The following is a 22997-nucleotide window of genomic DNA, read 5'->3' on the forward strand; positions in this document are numbered from 1 at the left end:
TAGGTATACTAATACAATGGAATATTCTTCAGCCATAAAAAAGAATGAAGTACTGATACATGCTACAATGTTGATGAAACTTGAAAACATTATATACTAAGTGAAAGAAGCCAGTCAAAAGACCATATATTGTGTAACCCCATTTATGTGAAATGTCCAGGTGAGGCAAGTGCATATAAAAAAGGTAGACTAGTTGTTGCCAGGGGTTGCCAGGAGGGAGGAAGGGGAATGACTGCTAAGAGGTTTCTTTTCCGGGTGATGAAAATGTTCTAGAATTAGAGGTGTTGGTTGCATAACTCTGAATAGAGGAAAAATACCGCTGGAGTGCAAATTTTTAAAGGGTAAATTTCATGCTATGTGAATTATATCTCAACTTAAAAATCAAAATAAGTTCTTCAAAATTGCAGCGCTTATAAAAGGATGCCGGCAAACCCAGCAACACCCCAGACCAAGCACAAGGTGAGCCACTCCCCCAGGCCAGGGACCATGAACTGACCACGCCTCCAGGAGGAGGAAGTCCCTGCTTAGAGACCGCTGACTGGCTGAGCTTTAGGAGGGGGCGGGGCTAAGAGGGGTGCGTCTAGTCTCTCTCGCAGGAGCAGGGCGGGCCGAAGCCTTCGCTCGCGAGATTTTGGTGGTTCCGCATTTCGGGTCGGCAAGGTGGGGGAGGCGAGCGCAGCAACTGGCACCGGCTCGACCCTCGGTTCAAAGCAGCGGCGCGCGGTGCTTTCGCTGGCCGCGATCTGAGGATTGTCCGCTTCCTCGTGGTTCCCGCGCGGGCTCCGAATCCAGGGCGCGGCGGGGGCCAGTGGCCCCTCCCCTCCGAGGATAGAAGATGAGCTTCCTCTTGTGAGTGTGGCGGGGCGGAGGGCCCGGAGGGCTGAAGGCCGAGGGCGAGGGCGGGGAAGGGGGCGAGCAGGCGTCTGAGGCCAGAACGGGGTCCCGGGGTCGGGGTCGGAATGGCCGACGTTTGCTTTGCCCGCCTCCCGCCCCCTTCTCCCGAGGGCTATAGGAGAGGCCCGGAGGTGGGCCGGGGCAGACGGAGATGAAAGTCGAGGCAAAGGAAGCAGAGAGAGAGAGAGAGAGAGAGGGTTGCGGAGTAAAGAGGCCCCGAGGCCGGCAGTGCCTGCAAACTTTTCCGCCTCAGCGCCCCTGAGGGTGGAGGGACGACCCGGGGGCGGAGCCCCGAGCCCCGCCGCTGGGGCTCCCGAGTCCTCTCAAGTCTGGAGCCTTCTTGTACCGATCCGTGCTGACTTAGCTTTTTACTCCACCGTATGCCAAATTTTACTATCTTCTGTATTAAAACTACCCCCGAGGAAAAAGGCTACCCCAGGAAGACGTGGTTTGAGAAGCTTGAAGTTAAGCTGCGGCCTTGCATGCAGACCTCTCTCCAGTTCGGATTCAGCCCGCTTTGTGACTTTGTGTAGATTTTAGTTAGTTTGTACCCTCTACACCCATCATGGGGCTCAAACTTATAACCCCGAGATCAGGACTAGCATGCTATACTGACTGAGCCTAGCCGGGCACCACTGTGACTTTGTGTAATTAACTTTTCCTGGGTAGAATCCTGTTTTAGAGATAAGGCCTGGGGCCCAAATGAGGCTTAAGTGGAAACTTTTGTAAATTCTCTGATGATTCTTAAGCGCGTTAAGGTTTGGGAAGCGTTGCTCCAGCACCTTATTATTTTCAGGTGGCTCTCTCTACCTGGTACATCACTTAAATTTTTGTGTTGTGTGATTGAGGACATCACCCACATATTTGACATTTTCATTAAGTTTTATTCAAGTTCGTAGTGTTCCTTAACCAGAATTTATCCGTTTCCTTATTGTGAGAATGTTTTGCTTTGGGAGGCACATTATGCTCAGAGACTGGGTTTTTCTTTGCTGGCAACATATTTAACACAGGTTTGCTGTGGGAATTTCATAGGCCAGTAGCGTAGCAGCTAGTGTTTCTTATTAAACTAATGAAATACTCGTAGCCAGTGATGGATTAAATACACTATTGTTCCGAACAAGGAGAGATGAAAGAAAGAAGGCCCAGATTTAGTTGAGATGTACCTTTATAGGTCTTGGTGCTGAGGAGAGGGGTTGGGCTTAGCCAACCCAGAGCTGAGATCCAGCGAGTGAAGGTCCTTGTTGCCAGGGAGCAATGGTGCTGGTGTTGACCTGCAAGTGAATTTCCCTTTTGGGCTGGGCATTTGACTGGAAGGGCCAGTTGCCCCAAGGTTTTCAGAGAGCTGTTTATTTATTTATTATTTTTTTTAAGATTCTTATTTATTTACTTAACAGAGATCACAAGTAGGCAGAGAGGCAGGCAGAGAGGGGGAGAGGGGAGCAGGTTCCCTGCTGAGCAGAGAGCCCGATGCAGGGCTCCATCTCAGGACCCCGAGATCATGACCCAAGCTGAAGGCAGAGGCCTTAACCCACTGAGCCACCCAGGCGCCCCTCCAGAGAGCTGTTTAGATAGCAGTGTCATCTTGCCCAGACCGAACACTCTAAAGTATTCCGCACAAATTCTTGGTATTTATAGTCAAAATATCTCCTTGCCATAGTTGCTTCTTCATAAGTTTTCACTGATAAGCCCCAGGGGGGCCCCTCAGCGGCTGAACTACTGAGTTCTTACCGGTGCAAACAGATGAGCTGATGACATCCTGACACAGTTTACTTCATTCTTACATGAAAACAACTTTTCTTTTTGTCTTTGTCATAAACAAGTGGATTAAAACAAATTTCACTCGTCTTAAACAAGTGGATTTGAAATCTTACCAAACCAATACATAGCAGAGAAATTTGGATTCTATGTAGTATTTTGCTGTTACAGCACTACTGAGAATATCCTTGTTCAAGTTGTTTTTTCCTGTCTTTCAGTTATTTTTTAGAAGTATGGGCTACACAGAATGATTACCATGTCTGAAAGTTTTTCTGTTTAGATTGTAATTGTAAATCTCTGTATTCCTGGAACAATCTTTCCCTCCACTCCCAAAGCCTTTTTCCTATGAGTTAATGTTTAGTTAGTGGTTTGTTTGTGGATGCCCAGTTGCTTAGTTACTTTTTGGATCGAAATGTGAGGCTGTTTTTTTTCTTCTAAACTTTTTGTTGACAGGCATTTGCATTTTCACTTCTTGGCTGTTACGAATGATGCAGCTGTGAACTTTTGTGTTCAGATTTTTGTATTGGATGCATAGGTTCATTTCTTTTGGGTAAATACCAAGAAGTGGAATCACTGAGTTATATGCTAACTATGTTTAATCTTTTAAGGAACTGCCAAACTTTTTCAAAGTATGACAACATTTTGCATTCCCACCAGCACTCTTTGAGAGCTTCAATCTACCCACACCATAGGTAGCACTTGTTAATTGTCTTTTTGATTATAGACATCCTGAATGGATGTGAAGTGTTATTGTGATTTTACTTAGCATTTTTCTGACTAATGATGGTCAGCATCTTTTTGTATGCCGTTGGCCATTTGTATATCTTCTCTGGAGTAATGCCTGTTCAGATCCTGTGATCATCTTTAAATTGGGTAGCTTTTTTTTTTTTTTTTTGAGTTGTAAGAATTCAAAAATATATATATTTTTAAAGATTTTAGTTAAAGAGAGAGAGAATGAGAGAGAAAGCACAAGTTGGGGAGAGAGGAAGAGGGCGAAACAGGCTTCCCGCTGAGCCTGGAGCCAGACTTGATCCCAGGATCTTGAGATCCTGACTGAGCCTAAGGCAGATGCTTTACCAACTGAGCCACCCAGGCGCCCTGGAAGTATTACTGTAGATGAAGATCATATTGACTCTTGAGACATCATTTCAAGTTAGTTTCTTTTTCTTTATTTTAAGGTTTTATTTTTAAGTAATTTGTACACCCAGTGTGGGGCTTGAACTCAACCCCAAGATGAAGAGTTGCATGTTCTACTGACTGAGCCAGCCATGTGCCCCCTTTCTGAAACTTTTTCTGCACTTAGAAGATGGTCTTCTGCTGGACATTTGGTCCTTCATTATGTTTATGACTTGATATCTTGGCATGTGAATACATGTAGCTCTAACTTGTTCTTCTTAACTATGTACTATTCCACGTTATGGATATATCAAATTTATTTATTTCTCTTCTAATAAGTTTTGGGATTGTTTCCAGGTTCCTCTTTGTTCTTTTATGGAAATTTAACTTTTATGGTTAGAAATCCCTCCATTTTTTTCTGGGTTTCATATCCTGTTAGCTTCCTTAGAGAAAAATCATTTTTCTCAGTAACCAGTTGTCTCATTTATTTTCCATGCTAATAACTTCAGAATGTTAATGTCACTTCTACTGTGGTTTGCTTTGACGGCATTACAAATCTTTTGATAAAGAAAACTGGATTTTTTTTTAGCTCTTCAAAACTTAGGGCTATCTCTCTTCCCCATCATTGTCTGTAGGTAGAAATTGAAGCCAAAAGGAAGTTTGTTTTCTCAGACAGTCACAGAATTAGTGGCAGATCAAGGACTAGAATCCTGGTGCACCATACTACTTCATGAGGCATAGTAAAATTGGGTTCTGTATGAAATTGTGTTGCTAATCCTGAATCTTTGTGAGGAAAAACATTTAAAGCATTCTTTATTTGTGATTGTCACCCTCTCCCTGTCCTGGAACTTTTCGGGGAGTATTTTTTAATTTTCAGAACAATTTGTATACCTAAAATTATGCCATTCTGCTTTCATTCCTAAAGTAAAGATTGATATACTTTTACTTTCAACCTAACAGCAGCAGCCGCTCTTCTAAAACATTCAAACCAAAGAAGAATATTCCCGAGGGCTCTCATCAGTATGAACTCTTAAAACATGCAGAAGCAACTCTAGGAAGCGGGAATCTGAGACAAGCTGTTATGTTGCCAGAGGGAGAAGACCTCAATGAATGGATTGCTGTCAACAGTAAGTTTTTAAGAACATTCAGCTTTATTGATTTATAGGAACGTTTTGCTAAAATCTTTTTGTTAAGTTTCTTTTTCAGGTATAACCGTTGTAGTATAATGAATTACCTATAAAGAAACTCATAGGGATGTCTGGGTGGCTCAGTGGGTTAAGCCTCTGCCTTCGGCTCAGGTCATGATCTCAGCGTTCTGGGATCGAGTCCCACATCGGGCTCCTTGCTCCACAGGGAGGCTGCTTCTCCCTCTGCCTCTTCCTGCCACTCTGCCTGCCTGTACTTTCTCTCTCTTTCTGACAAATAAATAAAATCTTAAAAAAAAAAAAAAAGAAAGAAAGAAAGAAAGAAAGAAAGAAAGAGAGAAAGAAACTCATAGGTACAAATATATCCGGAACTGTTTTGTTCTCTTCGGAGTACTTGGTTACGTAGCTTATGTGGCTGGGTAGAGACACCTGGGGGGGAAATGTTGAGTGCTTTGGGGTGATTTCTGAGAATAGAATAGTAGGAATTATTGGGTAAGGTGAGATAAAACATTGGAATGCAAAATTCTACCTGTGGTGGACCATGACTTTGTAGGGAGCCTGCCTCCCCGGTCACACCCCCCACTCCCAGCAGCTCTCACCTGCCTGCGTATACATAGACATCAGTTGCAGTTCGTATGGGCAGTCACGTGATTGTTATGACTTAGGAGTAATTGGAGGAAATTGAGAGATTGGGAGAAAATGGGAGGGACCCATGAGCTGAAAGCCGCTCGAGTTCAAGAAAATGAGGGCATGACATGGAAAGTTATATATTCTGAGGCTAGAGATTTGAATACTTGAGCCTGTCATTTCTGAGGTGAGATCAGTACCAGCTGACAAGATTTAAATCTGTTAGGGACTTCAGATGTTCCAGGAATTTTTAAACTTCTTAATGAAAAATTTCAAACATAGAAAAATAGAGAAACTAATACAGTGAATTCCCAGGCATCCATTGTCCAGTTTTAACAGTCAGTTCATGGCCAATTCATGCTTCTATATCTCGCTCTGATTATTTTTTTTTCTTTTCATGTTTTGATTCCTCCCTCCCCTCTCCACCTCTTCCCCACTCTTCCTGTCTCTCCCCTAGTTTCTTCCATGCTGGCAGTGAGACACGGCCAGCCCACCTCACCCTGATTGTTTTGAGGTGAATCCCAAATACATTCTTTCTTTCTTTCTTTTTTTTTTTTTTTTAAGATTTTGTTTATTTGAGAGAGAGAGGGCACAAGCAGGATGGACTGAGGGAGGGGGAGCAGCAGACCCCCCACTGAGCAGGGAGGCCAATGCGGGACTCAATCCTGGAACCCCAAGACCACCATCTGAGCTGAAGGCAGATGCTCAAATGACTGAGCCATCCAGGTGCCCCAAACATATTATTTCATCTATAAATATTCCATATCTCTAAAAGACAGGCACTCCCCCCCCCTTTTTTTTTTAAAGAATTTATTTATTTATTTGACAGAGATCACAAGTAGGCAGAGAGGCAGGCAAAGAGATAGGAGGAAGCAGGCTCCCTGCTGAGCAGAGAGCCCGATGCAGGGCTCGATCCCAGGATGCTGGGATCATGACCAGAGCCAAAGGCAGAGGCTTTAACCCACTGAGCCACCCAGGTGCCCTGGCACTCCTCCTTTTAAAGATAATGACAATACTTCCATTACTTTATGTTAGCAATACCCCTGATTGTCTTCTAAATGTTCTTTTTTAAAAGATTTTATTTATTTGATAGAGACACAGAGAGGGAACACAAGCAGGGGGAGTGGGAGGGAGAAGCAGGCTTCCCACGGAGCAGGGAGCCCGATGGGGGGGGCTCGATCCCAGGACCCTGGGATCATGACCCAAGCTGAAGGCAGATGCTTAGCAACTGAGCCACCCAGGCGCCCCTAATTGTTCCTTTTTTTAAAAAAAATTATATCTTGTTTAAATCAGACTAATAAGGCTTCTGTGTAATGTTTCTTGAATCTCTTAATGCGCAGGCTCCCCCTTGTTGCAATCTTTGTTCCTTGCTATTTTTGTTGTTGAAGAAACCAGTTCATTTATTTCCCACAGTGTGAATCGTGTTGATTGTATCCCCAAAGCATGCATTACCACGTTCTGTTCTTCCTTTTACTTCCTGTGAATTTTAGATCTAGAGCAGCACTGTCCAGTAGAACTTCCTGCCATGAGGCAAATGTTCTGTATCTGTACTGTGGCCATTTAGCTCTTGAAATGTGGCTTGTGTGGCTGGAACTGAATTTTAAATTTATTTTTAACTAAGTAACCATTTGTGGCTAGTGGCTCCCACGTTAGCACAGATTCGGAACTTTGCTCAAATTCGGGTTTAATTTTGTTTGTTTGGAAGGCTCCTTTATATGTGGTGACATATACTTCCAAAAGTGTCCAGAATGTCCTCCATACTATCCAGCTGTCTGTTTATGTGGTATTATTCAGCTGTTGATAATCATTTCTTTGATCAGCACTGTCCGATAGAAATATAATGTGAGGTACAAATGTTATTTAAAAATTTCTAGTAGCCATAATAAGAAAAATTGGGGTTTTTTTTTTTCAGCATGTTAAAAAGCCATTATTTGTATTACTAAGAGAAACAAGGTGCATAACTACGGGATATGTTAAATCTTTTGTGTAAGACAGGATACAGGTGCTTGGGGGCAGGAGACCAAAAAAATAATGTAGTGGTTATCCATAGGGGGAAGCTGGGGTGTTTGGGATTAAGATTTATCACTGTATGTTTTTATAGATCTTTGTGAACCATGTGAAGCATTATATATTCAGAAAAGACCTTCCCCTGTTTTTTTTTTAACCTTAACTGTTATTCTGAAAGCATCTGTTGGCCTTCCTGAGCCATCAGTTTTCCTTTGAGACTTTCTGTCTTGGACTGTTCTCCAACTTTTTAGCCTCAGGATCCCTGTATGCTCTAAAAAGTTATCAAGAGACCCAAAGAGCTGTCAGTTATGTAGGTTTTATCTAGTAATACTTACTGTGTTAGAAATTAAACCTGAGAAATTTTAAATACTTTTAAATATTTAAATAAGGACCTAATGATTACTTTGTCTTATAGCACAGTTACCAATATGTCTGTCATCTGTTACTCTGAAGGCATCTGTTGGCCTTCTTCAGCCTTCAATTTTTCTTGGAGACTTTTTGCTTTAGATAGGCTGTTCTCCAACGTGACTCAGGAAGAGGAAGGTTTATAAGTGAGGGAGTTTTATATAAAATTCCTTTTGACAAGACGGAGCTTTTTTTAAATCTGTTTTTTAAGAAATGCGGAAAAGCCCCAGGTGGTTTTTAGGGACTCCTTTAGACAGGGAACTAAAACATCTTTTAAAACTTTCCAAGGCTGGGGCGCCTGGGTGGCTCAGTGGGTTAAGCCTCTGCCTTCGGCTCAGGTCATGATCCCAGGGTCCTGGGATCAAGCCCCGCATCGGGCTCTCTGCACAGCAGGGAGCCTGCTTCCCTTCCTTTCTCTCTGCCTGCCTCTCTGCCTACTTGTGATCTCTGCCTGTCAAATAAGTAAATAAAATCTTAAAAAAAAAAAAAAACAACTTTCCAAGGCTTATGTGGATGTCTCTGCAGAGGAACATTTGACTCTGATAGATTCACTATTTACTCCCTTCCTCTTCCATTTCTTCCATATTTAGCAGAAGCTCCTCTTGGAAGTGCTCACTGACTAGCTCAGCCCCTCGAGACTCTGCCTTTTCTCTTAACTCTTATATTCCTCTCAATTTTGTCCCTTTGGATAGCTGGAGTCTCCAGGACAAGGGACATTATGCCACCATGTCCTTTCTGTGTCCTCAGTATGCATTAGGCCTCAGGTTTTTTATGATTTTTATGATAAGATGTTTTAAATGCCTGTTGATACAGCTGATAGACCTTCCGCCTTACAGGATGTTCTCCGATGCATTTTGCTTTTTCCCAACACAAATGGTATTGTCTGGTCCAGATTGATAGGAAGCAATGGATTTTTTCATTCCCTTGGATATAATCAAATTATATATTCTACTGATATAATAATCACCATTAAGTTAGAAGTATTGCTAAGATTTTATTTTCTTACTGTTCTGTATTGGCTAAAAACTTACTATATTAAAGCGAATATAGATTAAAAGTTAATTTAGGTGTGACAGCTTAATAAGAGAAGGGAATTTGCAGTATCCCTGGATCATTGAATCTCTTACAGATTTATTCAAAAACTTGAAGGCATTGTCCATTTTTCCTTTAGCTGAGAGGTCTGCATTTTATTGTGTTTGCACAAACATTTTAATATAATTCTGCTATTATGTTTCCAGCTGTGGATTTCTTCAACCAGATCAACATGCTGTATGGAACTATTACAGAATTCTGCACTGAAGCAAGCTGTCCAGTCATGTCTGCAGGTCCCAGGTACATATACTGACTATTAGATAGGTATTCGAAGTACTAAAGAAAGCTGATCACTCATTGATAGAAATGAAACAATAACGCCTTTTTGTTTTTAATCTGTTTATATAAAAGCAGTTCAATCTTATGAGTTCTTGAATGCTTCCTTATAAGCTTTTAGTTATTATTAAATACTTTGGTCTGTGGTACTTAGTATTTAATTGTATTATGCTGAATAATGAATGTTCAGTTTTTTTTCTTGTGCTTAGTGTTATGTCCAAATTGTGCCACTTTAATTTTCTGGCTTAAAGATGTTAGACTGAAAAAATTTGACTATAAGGGCACCTGGGTGGCTCAGCTGGTTTGGCCGACTCTTGATTTCTGCTCAGGTCTTGAACTCAAGTGTCATGGGATCGAGCCCTACATCAGGCTCTGCAATTGGCAGGGAGTCTGCCTGAGAATCTCTCTCCCTCTCTCCATCCCCCTGCTTGCACATGCACGTTTGCCCTCTCTTTCTCTCAAATAAATAAGAAGAAATTTTGAGTATAAAAAATTTTAAGAAATATTAAGAATCATGGAACTCTTTTATCACCTATAATGTTAAGTCAAGGTGTGATGGGATTAATGTTTTAGTGTTTCTTTCCAGTCTTTTTTTCTAATAATAAATGACTAATTTTATGTGATGATAATGGTATCAAAATGTTTACGCCTTGGGAAAAAATTGTCTTTCCTGGGTTTGCTACAGGTATAAAGGAAAAAAAAGGTCTCCAATGAGTTTGTAGTTCTATTTTTAATCACAGTATTTTGGAGGGATGTTTTTATTTTGTGTTTTATTCCTCAAACTTCTTTAAAATAAGTAAGAAAACTTTTCTGTGACTTAAATGCTTCACACAGTGAAGTTTTGTAGAAGTCTTAATATACATTCTAGCTCAGCAAAGGGAGGGAGAAGAAATTTATGCCTAAGAGTATTTCTTTAGTATTCTCTGCAGGAAATAGTCTCTCTTCCTCTCTCTCTCTCTCTTTTTTTTTTTTTCTTTGTTAAGATTTTATTTTTTTCCAGTTGAATTTATTTTTTTATTATTTACTTTTTAAAGATTTCATTTATTTGAGAGAGAGAGAGTGAGCGCACAAGCAGAAGGAGGTGGAGGGGCAGAGGGAGAGGGAGAAGCAGACACCCCACTGAGCAGGGAGCCTGATGCACGGAGCCCAGTGCAGGGCTGGATCCTGGACCCTGGGATCATGACCTGAGCCGAAGACAGATGCTTAACCAACTGAGCCAACCCGGTGCGCCCAGGAAAGAGTCTTATTATGTAGACTCCGTTGTTGATACCTTGATGGTCAGCTGTTGCAGGATGTGGGGGATCCATCTGTCTCTGACCTAGTCCTTAGCTCCCTCTGCCGTGAAGATACAGTTCCTTTATCTTTAAACATCCATTCTGGCACTGTCAGCTGCCACATTATCCTCCTTTTCTCTTCCAATTATAACTATCCTATTTCAGGATAATTCTATAGGGAACTCTGAGTAACCTCCAGTAGAACTTGAAGTCATTTACTAAGTTATGTTTAACTTCTATTGATAAAATGTAGACCTACTTTGATTACAAATTGTACATTTGTTACTGCTTTTGAAAACTCTATCAGTAAAACCTTTTTCTCTCCAGATATGAATATCACTGGGCAGATGGTACTAATATTAAAAAGCCCATCAAATGTTCTGCACCAAAATACATTGACTATTTGATGACTTGGGTTCAGGATCAGCTTGATGATGAAACTCTTTTTCCTTCTAAGATTGGTGAGTTAATGTTGAATATTTTCCTTTTTAACTGATAAATATGTTGTATTATTTTTAATACTTTGTTACTTAAAAAAAAAGTAATGATGGCTGACAAATTCCTCTCAAAAAAGTTTTGTAAATGCATATTCCCTCCGGCCATGTTTGTGTCTGCCTGTATTTCTTCACTGATAATACTGGTTGGCTACTTATTTTTTAATCTTTTCAATTTGGGTAAATAAGTTTGTTTGAATGTACATTAAAAAAATGCTGATGGCATTGAGATTTTTTTGATTTATTGATCATTGTGTTTTCTGTTGCTATCCTTTTTCTATTTCTTTGGTAAGGATACTAGCTCTTTGACATATATGTCATATGTATCTTTCCCTAGTTTGCCTCTTGTCTTATTTTGTTCATGAGGTATTCTTGCCATATGTAACTTTCTATTAATTTTTTCCTTTGTTGTGTGGATTTTAATATAATGATTAGAAAGGTTTTCCCTACTTCAAGATTATAAAAATATTTGTCCTTGTTTTCATTTAGTACTTTTGTGGTTTTGTTTTTACATTTAAATCTTTGTTCTTGCCAGAAATTTTTTTCTTAAGGCTCCCTTCATTTTTTTTCTAGTTATAAATGTCAATCAGTTTTGTACAGTACCATTTATCGAATGCACGTGTCTCTTCTCCCTGGGTTATTGTATGTGTACACCAGATTGCCGTGTAATTTGGAGTCTTTCAGTCTCTTTATCTGTTCCTGTAGGAATTCCACACTGTTTTAATTACCATGGCCATATATCTTTGAGCATCTTGTAGGGCTAGTCTCTCTTTCTTGCTCTTCTCTTTCAGAATATTCCTAGCTCTTCTGGGATACTTGTTCTTCCAAAGAACTTAGAATCATTTTGGCAAGGTAAAATAAAAGTATTTGTGAGATTTTGATTATTTCATTCAAGTTGTAGATTAACATAGACAGTCTTGTTCTCTTGATGATACTGGGTCTGCCCAAGAATTAGGTACATTTCTTCATTTCTTCATCTTTTCTTTCTTATTTCCTCTTGTAAAATTCTGTAGTGTACTTTATGTTAATCCTTCAAGTTTAAGTTTATTCCTAGACATTTTATGGTGTTTTTAAATTGATGTCTGGCTTATAAATGGTTGTTGTTTATTGATTTTTATATAAAATTCCTATAAGTTGACTGTCAGATTCTGATTGTTTCAGTTGTTCTGGATTGGTTTTCTTGAGTTTTTCAGGTACAGAATCACATCATATTAAGATAATATTAATTTTTCCTCTTCCTTTCTGATACAGACGCTTCTTGTGTAACTCTTATCTCATTGCCCCAGAGTAGTGCTGAGTAATGGTGATGATGTGGCAGACCTCTTTTCTTGTTGCCTTACTTTTATGCAAGTGCTTCTAGTACCTCAGCATTAAGCAGGAATCTTGCTTTTGGTTAGAGGTGTGTAAATTTTTAAAAATCAGGTATGATTGTTGAGTTTTACGATATTTTCCCAGTGTCTGTTGTTGGTTACCACAAGGTTTTCTCCAGTATCTTTTTTATTTAATGTTTTACTGGAAGAGTATTTTTTATTTGCTAATATTTTGATCAAGATTTTGGCATTGGTATTTATGGATGAGATGAGATCAGTCTTCTCATTTTCAGTTTAAGAGTGTCTTACGAACATCATGTTGGATTCTGTCTTGTCTGTTCGGGCTGCTAATTACAAAACTACCAGAGATTGGATGGTTTATGACAACAGAAATTTATTTCTAAGCTTTTAGGGCTGGAAGTCCAAGATCAAGGTGCCAGCGTAGTTGGGTCCCTGTGAGAGCCCACTTTTGGGTTGCAGACTTCCGACTTCTCAGTCTTCACATGGTGGAAGGAGCCAGCAGAAGTTCTCTGGGGCCTCTTTTTTAAGGGCATTGATCCCATGCAGGAGGGCTCTGCCCTTGTGACCAAATCACCTCCCAGAGCCCCACGTCCCCACGTTAGGATTTCAACATAGGAATTTTGAGGGGTAACAAGTATTCAGACCATAGCAGATTCCTTTTTGTGGTCTAATCAGTGGCTCTTTTGGAAGAAAAGCTTGTATCATGCTAACACCCTGTCTGTTTGCTATTGGTCAGGTTTTTTATTACTAAACCGTTTCCTTTCTCACAGATTCTTTATTGTGTATTGACTGTGCTTGGATGTTTCTGTTCAGCTCAGCTTGGAAAGTGCTTGGTTTAAGACAAATTACTTCTATTTCTTTAATGATTAAAGTCTTCCAATTATGGAAAATAAAGAATACTTAAAACTTTGTTCCCTTTTCTCAGCTTTCCATTCATTACTAATCCATCCTAATGTTTCAGAAGCCTTTTCCCCCTCAACTAGGCTATTATTTACATCTTACTTCTGCCAGTTATTTATTCTTACTAGATAGAACTGTTAACTCACTTTCATTAGCTAGAGGCTTATATTTGTAAATTCTAAAAGAAGGAATTTGATTTAAAAATCCAGCTTTTCAGTATATGAGTACAAGACACCAGTCCAGAAAAACATGCCCGCAAGCTCCAGAATAAAGTTAGAAAATGCAGGTTGTTAGGGACACCTGGCTGACTCATTCAGTAGGGCATGCAACTCTTGATCTCTGGAAGTCTTGCGTTCGAGCCACACGTTGGGTGTAGAATTTAACTTAAAGTTTTAAAAACACATGCCAGTTGTTAGCCAAGAGGGATGGGGGGTCAGAAAAAATTTGCTTGCAAGAGCAAAATAGACTAAATTTTAGGCTTTTAAGGACTGGTTAAGAAATAAATTAAAATGCAGGCAAGGAGAAAGTGTTTTAATCATTTTTTTTTTTTTCTGAAAGATTGAAGAAAAGGAAATGTTTCTTGAGTAGTATTGTGGAATAACCTTTAAGGCTGTCTAATCTAGGTTATTTTGGAAGCTGATGCCTTCTTAATGTGTTTATATACTATATTCGGTGCCACTTGTATTGTCTTGCTACTGTCTCTATTTCCTAAGACTTTGATCTTGTCAACCGAAATTCTCAGGAACGTGACCAGAGGTTACCAAACCCTCTCCCCATTCTTTTCTAAGGAAGTGTTTATTTTCTTTGCAAAATAGTGAGGTGCTCTGCCTCCCTTTTCCAGGAAGTTTGTCCCTATCTTGTATTACAGGAAAATGAAAATAGCACTTTAGAGAAAAGATAACAAGTTGGGGACTCCTAAAACCAGAAAACTGGTTTTTCAGAGTAATGCAGATAAAATACTTTTTATTTATAGACAGTAGATTATAATCTTAGTTTTCATTCCTGGTTGAGTGCGTGTTGTAAAAAAATTATTTAGAGTTACGAATTACAAAAATAGAAAGTGTTTTATTTATATCAAAATACTTGTTGCATTTAATCTTAGGAAGAAAGTCTCCAGTATTAAACAGCTGAAGTTATATTCATGTTAGCTCCTTACAAACTTGGTGCCTGTGCCTGTTCTTCTAAGGCAGTCAGAAAATGCTGTGTGAGGATACCTCATATATTTATGTTTGGGTTTTTTTTTCCTTTGTCTTTTTTTTTAAAAAGTATGTATGTGGAAAACGGGCTTATATTTGTGAATGTGTGTGTTTGTGTGTTGGAGTTGCTTATGGCAGCTTCTAAACTGTTCAGTTGGATAAAAGACAATGGATATATGTGTGTATTTGATTACAGGTGTCCCATTTCCCAAAAACTTTATGTCTGTGGCAAAGACCATTCTGAAGCGTCTGTTCCGGGTTTATGCCCACATTTATCACCAGCACTTTGACTCTGTGATGCAGCTGCAGGAAGAGGCCCACCTCAACACCTCCTTTAAGCACTTTATCTTCTTTGTTCAGGTAAGTTGAACCATGTTGACTTCTTTGTCCTTTGACTTGGACTCATTTGTTAATTTTAATAAAGAATAATTGAGAGAGCTATTTTACAGACAGAGAGTGAAGTATAAGCCGATTCCTCTCTTTTCTCTTTTCCATGCTATTTATTTCGTTGGTGAGCATAGTGGCAATATAGAAAGCATCACCCCTGTTTTGGGCTTTCTGCCTCTGACTGCCGCAGCCGGGTCTCTGGTTAGGATAGGACAGGGAGCACTGAAACTCCAGGACAGCTTGTCCACACCCTCCTGTTCCATCACCACTGCTGAGTAGAAGGGATGCTCTGGAAAAACATCTGCAGTTGGATTGTTTCATGAGATGTCTGTGCCTGGGAGAGAAACTTTGAGAAAAACTTATTAGTTGTTCTCTTGGTTTAAGCTCCCAGAAGTCCCATTTCAGGCCAAATCTTATGAAGACAGCAACTAGAAACTTCAAAAAGGACCACCCCCTTCAAAGATGTAGCCTATTACCTAATGGGCCCTAACTTGGAACTGGAACCCCCCCCCCAAGATTTTATTTATTTATTTAACAAAGAGCACGCACGAGCAATCACCAGTAGGCAGAGAGGCAGGTGGAGGGGGAGGGGGAAGCAGGCTTCGCTGAGCAGAGAACCCAATTCAGGGCTCAATCCCAGGACCCTGAGACCATAACCTGAGCCAAAGGCAGAGGCTTAACCCACTGAGCCACCCAGGCACCCCAGAACTGGAACTTTTTAAAAATCAAAATAATTCACATTGTTTGAAAAAGATATTAAAGAATTGGGACTCCTTTGGCAACTTTAGAGATAGATAATTCTCTATGCAAAATGTACATAGGTCTGTCTAGATAACTGTTTTTTGGTAGAAAAGCCAACAGTCTTATAGTATATATTGTGTATTTCAGTTACATGTGCCGCACAAAGGAGAATGTACTGTGCTCTTCTCGGTCTTCCTTCTGAGATTGTTGCGTGGCGTGGATCTCGATAGAGTGTAGGTGCTAAAATAGGTGTATAGATACAGATACGGGGTACATACAGATACAGTGTAGAGAGGTAGTGTAGCTATAGTATAGTATTTTTGATATAAATACTTGATACGTAGATGGAGGGTTAGTATAGATCTATGAAAGACAAAGGGCCATGGCCCAGTAGGTGGCCATGATCAGAAGTTCACTGTATAGCTTTAAGATCATTTCCATGGAAAGGCAAACATAGACAGTTTTGATTTTAATGTTTTACACAGTGAGGATCATGCTAATACCTACAGTTGTTTCTTTGGTAAATCCCCTATATTTTAAAAAAATGAGTAAAATGATCCCATTTTAAAATGTTCACAGAGGGGCGCCTGGGTGGCTCATTGGGCTACGGCCTCTGCCTTCGGCTCGGGTCGTGATCCCAGGGTTCTGGGATCGAGCCCCGTGTTGGGCTCTCTGCTCAGCGGGGAGCCTGCTTCCTCTCCCTCTGTCTGCCTCTCTGCCTACTTGTGATCTCTGTCTGTCGGGTAAATAAATAAAATCTTTAAAATGTTCACAGAGAACATTTCATCATTTTTTTGTATTTCAGAAAACCAGGGCTGGGAATGACATTTATGGAGTTTTAATTTTAGGCTTATTTTTTAATTTTACTTTTCTTCTCTTTTTAGGAGTTTAATCTGATTGATAGGCGTGAGTTGGCACCTCTTCAGGAATTAATTGAGAAGCTTGGATCGAAAGACAGATAAAATGTTTCTTCTAGAACACAGTTACCCTCTTGCTTCATTTGCTAGAGCTATCTCATTGCTATCTGTTATAGACTAGTGATACAGACTTTTAAGAAAACAGGATAAAAAGACACATGTGTTCATGTCTACTGACAAAATTGCCCCTCAGGTAGATTGGCCCAGTCCTTCAGTGAGAAATTCAAGAGGCAGCAGACTCTGAGGCACTGTTTGAACACTCCTATTACTGTCAGAGTTGGACTTGCTTGTAATATGTGATGATAACATGTAGTCTGTTCATTTTCTTTTCTTTTACTGAAGAAAATGAGTGCTTCAGGTTATAGCATAATAGCAATTGGGAATTTCCACCAGTACTTTATTAACAAGTTTCCAGAACAAATTACCTAATAACGCAATCAGATCCATTTTATCCTGTTTTTATTTACAAATAGAAGAGGTATTTTTAAGTTTCCTTAAAATTTAGAACATTTGTGTGTTACTTTGGGTAACCTTTTAGTTTGAAGTCCGTATGCTGGTGTTTTTATAGGTAAGACTATATATTATACGTTTATTTTTTCAGAATCCATGATTGCAGTTTAAATCCTCATATGACTTATGTAGTATGGGAGTAACCAGAGTTATTTCTAAAATGATGTTATTTTTTACTCTATTTGGGATTTTATTCACATAAACCTATCTAAAGTTTTAGGAGTTTGTATATCAGAAATAATTTTCTTAAGGCATGTAAGGATAGTCTTGTACATTTTTATTTTGAAATGCTTCATTCAGATTAATTTTAATAGGTAGCTTTAGGCTAAGAAAGAAAACTCCAAAAAATTATGACCAGTTCAGGTCTCAGAACCACTATTTTCATTCATGTTGTTTTTTTCAGAGCCCCTGAGATCCTGGAGAGGAGAGTGGAAGTACTCAGAGTACTTGGTTATTTTCTTTTGAATGTCCTTTAAAACAAAAACAAGAATTACTGCTATGTGTTTTTGTTGTGACTTGAGACTTCGTTAAGAGTAGTGTAGAAATGTCCAGCCTTTCCCCCAACAAGGATAAAACTTAAGGAAGCCCATAATAAAAAACCTTGGTGGTGTACACATTTTATAACACAGCTTAAAGTTTGGTGTGCTACCTAGTGTGTGTGTGTGTGTGTGTGTGTGTAAACAAAATGGGAGGAATAAGTAAAAGATCTTTACTTCATTCTGTTAGCAAAGGATGGCTTGAGCCCCAACAGGGGTTTAATCCTGTTTTAATTGTTTTTGGATCAAACTTGAAATTCTTCTATTTCTATTGGGATGAAAAAAATCTTCCCTTTTAGTGAAATAAAGGTCTAATTTTCATTAGGTTTCTAGGATTTAGTAAACTCCATCCGCCTGTCAAGAATGTACTGGGCACAAGTCTATTGAGGACTTGCCCGCCTGGCATAGCTTGAAGTTGGTCAGCATTCGGTGTGAGTTCAAAGCTCGGATTTTTGCAGAGTGCTCACTAACTCCCTTGATGGCTTTGATAAAAGGTTAGTTTGGTTAGGTTTTTTTTGTTATTTATTTTTATTATTCCACTGAAGTATAAGGAAAAAAATAGCTTAGGAACTCCATTTTTATCATAACTGAATTTCATATCCAGATATACAGAATTTTAAAGGAAACAAAACCTTTCACCTATTTTATTTAGGCTGAAACCATACATCACTTCAGGAATTAAAAAGTGGGATAATCCCTTATTTTAAAAAAAGAGAGAGAGAGAAGCCCTCTGAAACATTCCACAATTCATGTTTTAAGCTTATCCAAAGTTCCCTGTGTGGAGTTCTGTGTGTTTGTGTTGATCATTTATAAACAAGAAAGCAGGTTTCTAGATGCCACCCAGAATGTTAACTGCCTCTCGACTTTGGCTTTAATTACGTTTTCGTGGAATGAAATTCTGTTTCTCAACTAGGTTTGTAGTTTCCATCATTTCTCATATTTCACATGATTCCTAAAGCAGTTCTCACTTTTCTCCATTTATTTTCAGTGATAGAAATCCTCTCTCTCTTCATGACTCCATCCCAAAACAAACCAAAGATGGTCACATGCTAGACATAAATAAAAAATTTGTTGGTAATTGGAGACTCAGAATGTCCTTTTTTTAAAATAATAAACATATTACCAGGTTCCCAGGCTAACCGGGCTTTACCAACAGTGCACCTACCCATTAAGTTACCACTACTTGTTCACATCTAAAGCCAGGGGGTAGAGAGCAGGAGAACTGGAGGAAGCCAGGAGGGTGAGGCCCTCCTGACTGGGCTAGCGGGCCAGCCTTTGAGAAAAGTCAGAACAAATCAGTCTGTCCTGGACTCTTCTCCCTTGTGAATTACCTTCCTGTGCCCAGGGTCCGACTGCTGCTCCTCACCCCTGAGTACAGTCATGGGGTAGAGAGTGCTCGCTAACTTATGTGGGTAGTCCTATGGTGCTTAATTTCCAGGCCTTTAAAAAATACTTGTAGACAGTGATGTGCGGGTTTTTTGTTGTGATAGCCAAATGTCTCCATTATTCTCCAGACTGTGAATAAAATGATTTGTCAAGGGCTACCTGCTAGCCAGTTTCCTCTCCTCTTGGACTTGTAGAGCCCTGGCTTCTGTAAGCTGCTGCCTGCTTGCGAAGTGCAAACCTGCAGTCATTGTGACTTTGGTAACAAAAGGCAGGCTTCCCTAGTAGCGCAGAGCCAAGAGGAGCCAACCAGTGGTGATTTTAACTTCTCCAAACACTTCTGAAGTTTTCTGATGATACCGTTGGCTTTCTCTCGGAGAAGTGAGGTTATGCTGGAAGTGGAGCTTCTAGACATAACATCATTACCTCACCAGCAATAAACAGATCAGCCCCAGAAAGTCCCACTCTTAGAAATGTGTTTCTGAGCAGCAGCAGTCCCGGTGCTGGTGGTGCCTGCCTGGTACGGGAGGCTGCCTCCTGTCTGAGAACTCCGGCCTGACAGATGCTGGCCGAGACCCCAGACACAGCCCCTTCGATAGGGATGGACTTTCTTCCTGAGGTCAGTTCAGTAAGTGGATTTGATTTTTACTATTGTAGAATTCTGGCAAAGAGGGAAAGTAGTGGTCCCTCAGTCTTCCTGTGTGTTCTGCATTAGATTTTGATATTTCCGACTATACAAGGCTTGGGGGGATGACACTGCATGTGATAGCGGTGACTTTACTGAAGCAACTGCGTTGAAATTCACTTGGGTTTCTCTCATTCTCAAATTCTGTTCCAGATAAGTATTCTGTAAATCCAAATGGATTACCAGTGTGCTATAGGTTTTTTAATAGAACATTCTATGTTTGATCTACATCAACAGTAGTTTGCATAAGTTAGTCTTGGTTACCATCTAAAATATTTTTAAATGTTCTTTACATGAAAATTTATGTTGTATTTTTAAACCTTTAGGGGCTTTATCTATTTTTCTAAGTCAGTTAATTGTACTTTTAAAGAAAGTATTTTGTATCTACTTTTGTAACTTCGTCAGAATAAAATATATTAAAAGAAATGACTGATTAAAGTATGTGCCTCAACACTTTCTTTTAAAGATTTATTTTTATTTAAAGATTTTATTTAAAGATTTATTTATTTTATTTATTAAGATCTTTTTTAAAGATTTTATTTATTTGAGAGGGAGAGTGTACATGCATATTCCCCTGAGTGAGGGGGGACGGACAGCGGGGGAGGGAGAGAGGCAAGTGGACTCCACACTGGCTGGATCTCATGACCCTGAGACCACGACCAGAGCCCAAATCAAATCACACACAAAACCGGCTGAGCCACCTAGGTGCCCCTCACACTTACTTTTATTTAAATGTGAAACTTAAAGTTTTTGCTTCTGTAGAAGGTTGTCTTTGGTTATCATTTAGTAGCTAAAATGTCTCCTTAACTTTTAGAGGAAAGGGAAGTCCTGAAATAAATATTCCAGGGCCCCACCCCCAAGAAAGAAACTAGGCCTATGATTATAGTGGCTAAAACCCACCCCAAACAAAAAAATTCGTAGTCTCCTACATTAACCAACCTGATCTCTTTTTGCATATTCCTGGTTGTGGACTGAGAAAAGGGAAGAGGAGAGAATGGACTCATGATTTTCTGACCTTGAACTGAGTGCTCATCATATCTATAAAACACCGCCCACCCCAAACAGCCAGTTTTTGTTCCTGTAGGAGAAAGTTATTTTTGGAGGTCTGAATTATAGGTACCTTATTTTAAAGCAAAATAACAATGATAGAATTGTTTTGAGCTTTTGATTAGAGTTAAAATTTAGAAGTTAATATAGCTAAATAATATGAGTTAATACTCCTATTTTGAATAAGATATAAATACACTCTCAGTTTTGGATTTTTTTGTTGTTGTTACATTTCAATAATAGGATTAAAATCGCTCACAAAAATGTAACGATGTCTAATGTCTAAGTTTGAAAGCTCTTTTAAACTTTATAAATGAGTAGTAGGATAACCCAAATAATCTTTGGGAGGGCCAGAGTCAGGCTTCAAATCTACACAGCCAGAACAGTCTGAACCCTGTCTCCGGCCCTCTAGCCAATAACTCATTGCTGAAGGGCTTGGAATGGACACTACGGCCTGCACCATTATTGTTGGCCACTAGATGTCAGTCTCTGGGTCAGCACCTCCCAAAAGCCAGATGCATCAGCCCAGACCGAAATAAAGAATTTTACCTGAAACTCTTCCTTTCCTGTGTCTTCCTAATAAAAAAATACATACACACACACACACACACACACACACACGGGTGACAAAAATAACGAAAAATACAACAAAAACATGGGCGCCTCAGATTTGGTAGATCCTAGGTCACATACCTCTGTCCTGGCTGCTACAGAGGCTGGGCAACTTGCTGGATTTTACATGGAGGTTTAGGGTTCATAGCAAGATTCATGCTGGATATTTGAAAAACTTGGACTGGCTCCTTCCCTGAACTTTTTGTTCTCGCCCTGTGAAAAGATAAGGGAGTTGGCACTAGAATGTCAGTTTCTGGGCACACTGTTCAGTTCAACTGACATTTCTTTGTAGCGTATTTGCTAAGTGAAGGAAGTCAGTTATTGATTCAGATTCTGGTCAGGTTCTTTGATGAGTGCTTTGAATACCACTTCTTTAGGGGACCTGCCTGTTCAGGGGAGTCCTTCAGCGGGTTGTCATATTTAATCCTTAACGGCCACCTGTGAAGGGGGCAGTAACAGATATGTTAAGAATTTTCCAATGTTTTTCAGAAGGTGGCACAGATGCTCTGACTTCAAATAGCTAGTTCATAGTGAGACCAGTGTTTTCCTCTGGGATGCATGTGGAAAATTCTGTGTGCTGACGAGTGCCAGGAGGTTCTATAAAACAAAATGACTGCAATTTATACCTATGAGGTGTTAAAAAAAAAAAAAGTATCCAAAGAGATTCTCCTGATGGAGTTTTTTTGCAGTTAGCTCAGATGTAAATATGAGTGACCACGGACCAATATAAGCGAAGATAAGAGAATCTCAAGTTCAGAGCAAAAAAAGGAAAATGCATAAGGGATAGATCCATTTCCTGGGACTAAAGCTACTATTCTTTTCAATCATAACAAAACTGGCCTTTTATTTGCTTCTATCATAAAAAGTTACATTTGAAATATTAAGTTGAAACTAATTTGGAAGCCCAGAATTGCTGAGATTGTTCTGTAAATCCTTTCCTAAAAAGGTTCAAATTCACACTCTGGAGCTAGAATGGCTAAACCACTTTTCAGCTCTATGCAGTAATCCTAGTGTGTGCACTTTTTGTTCTATTCCAGGCTGGGCAGCTGACAACTAAATCTAGAGCCTGGGTGGAGGTCAGGGATCTCTGGGAAAAACACACCCACGTAAATTGGTAGAGTTCTCTGATTGCCATTTGTGCAATCAAAGTTCTGCACAAGTTGTGGGCCCCTAAGTTTACTGTGGGGCAATCAGAGGTGGCTGCCTGGAGAAGACAAGGCTTGAGTTGGCTTAGAAGATGGGTAACCACATAAGCAAGCTTGTAACATAGATGGCACAAGGAGGCATCAGCCGTCCAGTATTACTGAAGGATGGATGTCAGCTGGACAGGTAGGTAGGGGTTAAATCATATGAAAGAACTTGGGTTTTTGCCAGTAGGTGATGAAGGGTTAGAAGGATTTTCAATAAGCAAATAATGGACAGGTTTTCACTTCAGATGGCTCTGACAGCAGTGTGAAGATGGGAGGGGGAGGATACTAGGGCAGAGTGTTCGTCCAAAATAACAATAATAATGTAAGCCATCATGAAATTAGGAAGAAGAGAAAGGTTGAAAATAAGCAAAAGTACCGATTTTCACCAAAAGAGGAATTCGTCCAACACAAATCAGTGAGTTTAACGTGGGTGTCTTACAAGTAACAAACCCACTAACCAACTAAAATGACTTTAGT

The 22997-nt window shown here is 39.8% G+C and overlaps 1 protein-coding gene across 2 annotated transcripts; it reads left to right on the forward strand.

Annotated features, from left to right (window-relative positions):
- Positions 1–626: 626 nt before the first annotated feature.
- Positions 627–20100, forward strand: MOB1A (MOB kinase activator 1A). 2 transcript variants are annotated; one of them, XM_032880785.1, is made up of 6 exons: positions 627–849; positions 4729–4892; positions 9188–9281; positions 10919–11052; positions 14709–14872; positions 16525–20100. In XM_032880785.1, the coding sequence occupies exons 1-6, from the start codon at positions 836–838 to the stop codon at positions 16600–16602; spliced, it is 648 nt and encodes a 215-aa protein (XP_032736676.1). In that variant the 5' UTR covers positions 627–835; the 3' UTR covers positions 16603–20100. The 2 variants fall into 2 exon arrangements, with proteins under 2 accessions (XP_032736676.1, XP_032736675.1); XM_032880784.1 differs by having other exon boundaries at positions 628–849; positions 4726–4892.
- Positions 20101–22997: the final 2897 nt, after the last annotated feature.

This window comes from Lontra canadensis, unplaced genomic scaffold (genome assembly GCF_010015895.1).
Source record: "Lontra canadensis isolate GAN:19392208 unplaced genomic scaffold, GSC_riverotter_1.0 scaffold71, whole genome shotgun sequence".
Lineage (NCBI taxonomy): Eukaryota > Metazoa > Chordata > Mammalia > Carnivora > Mustelidae > Lontra > Lontra canadensis.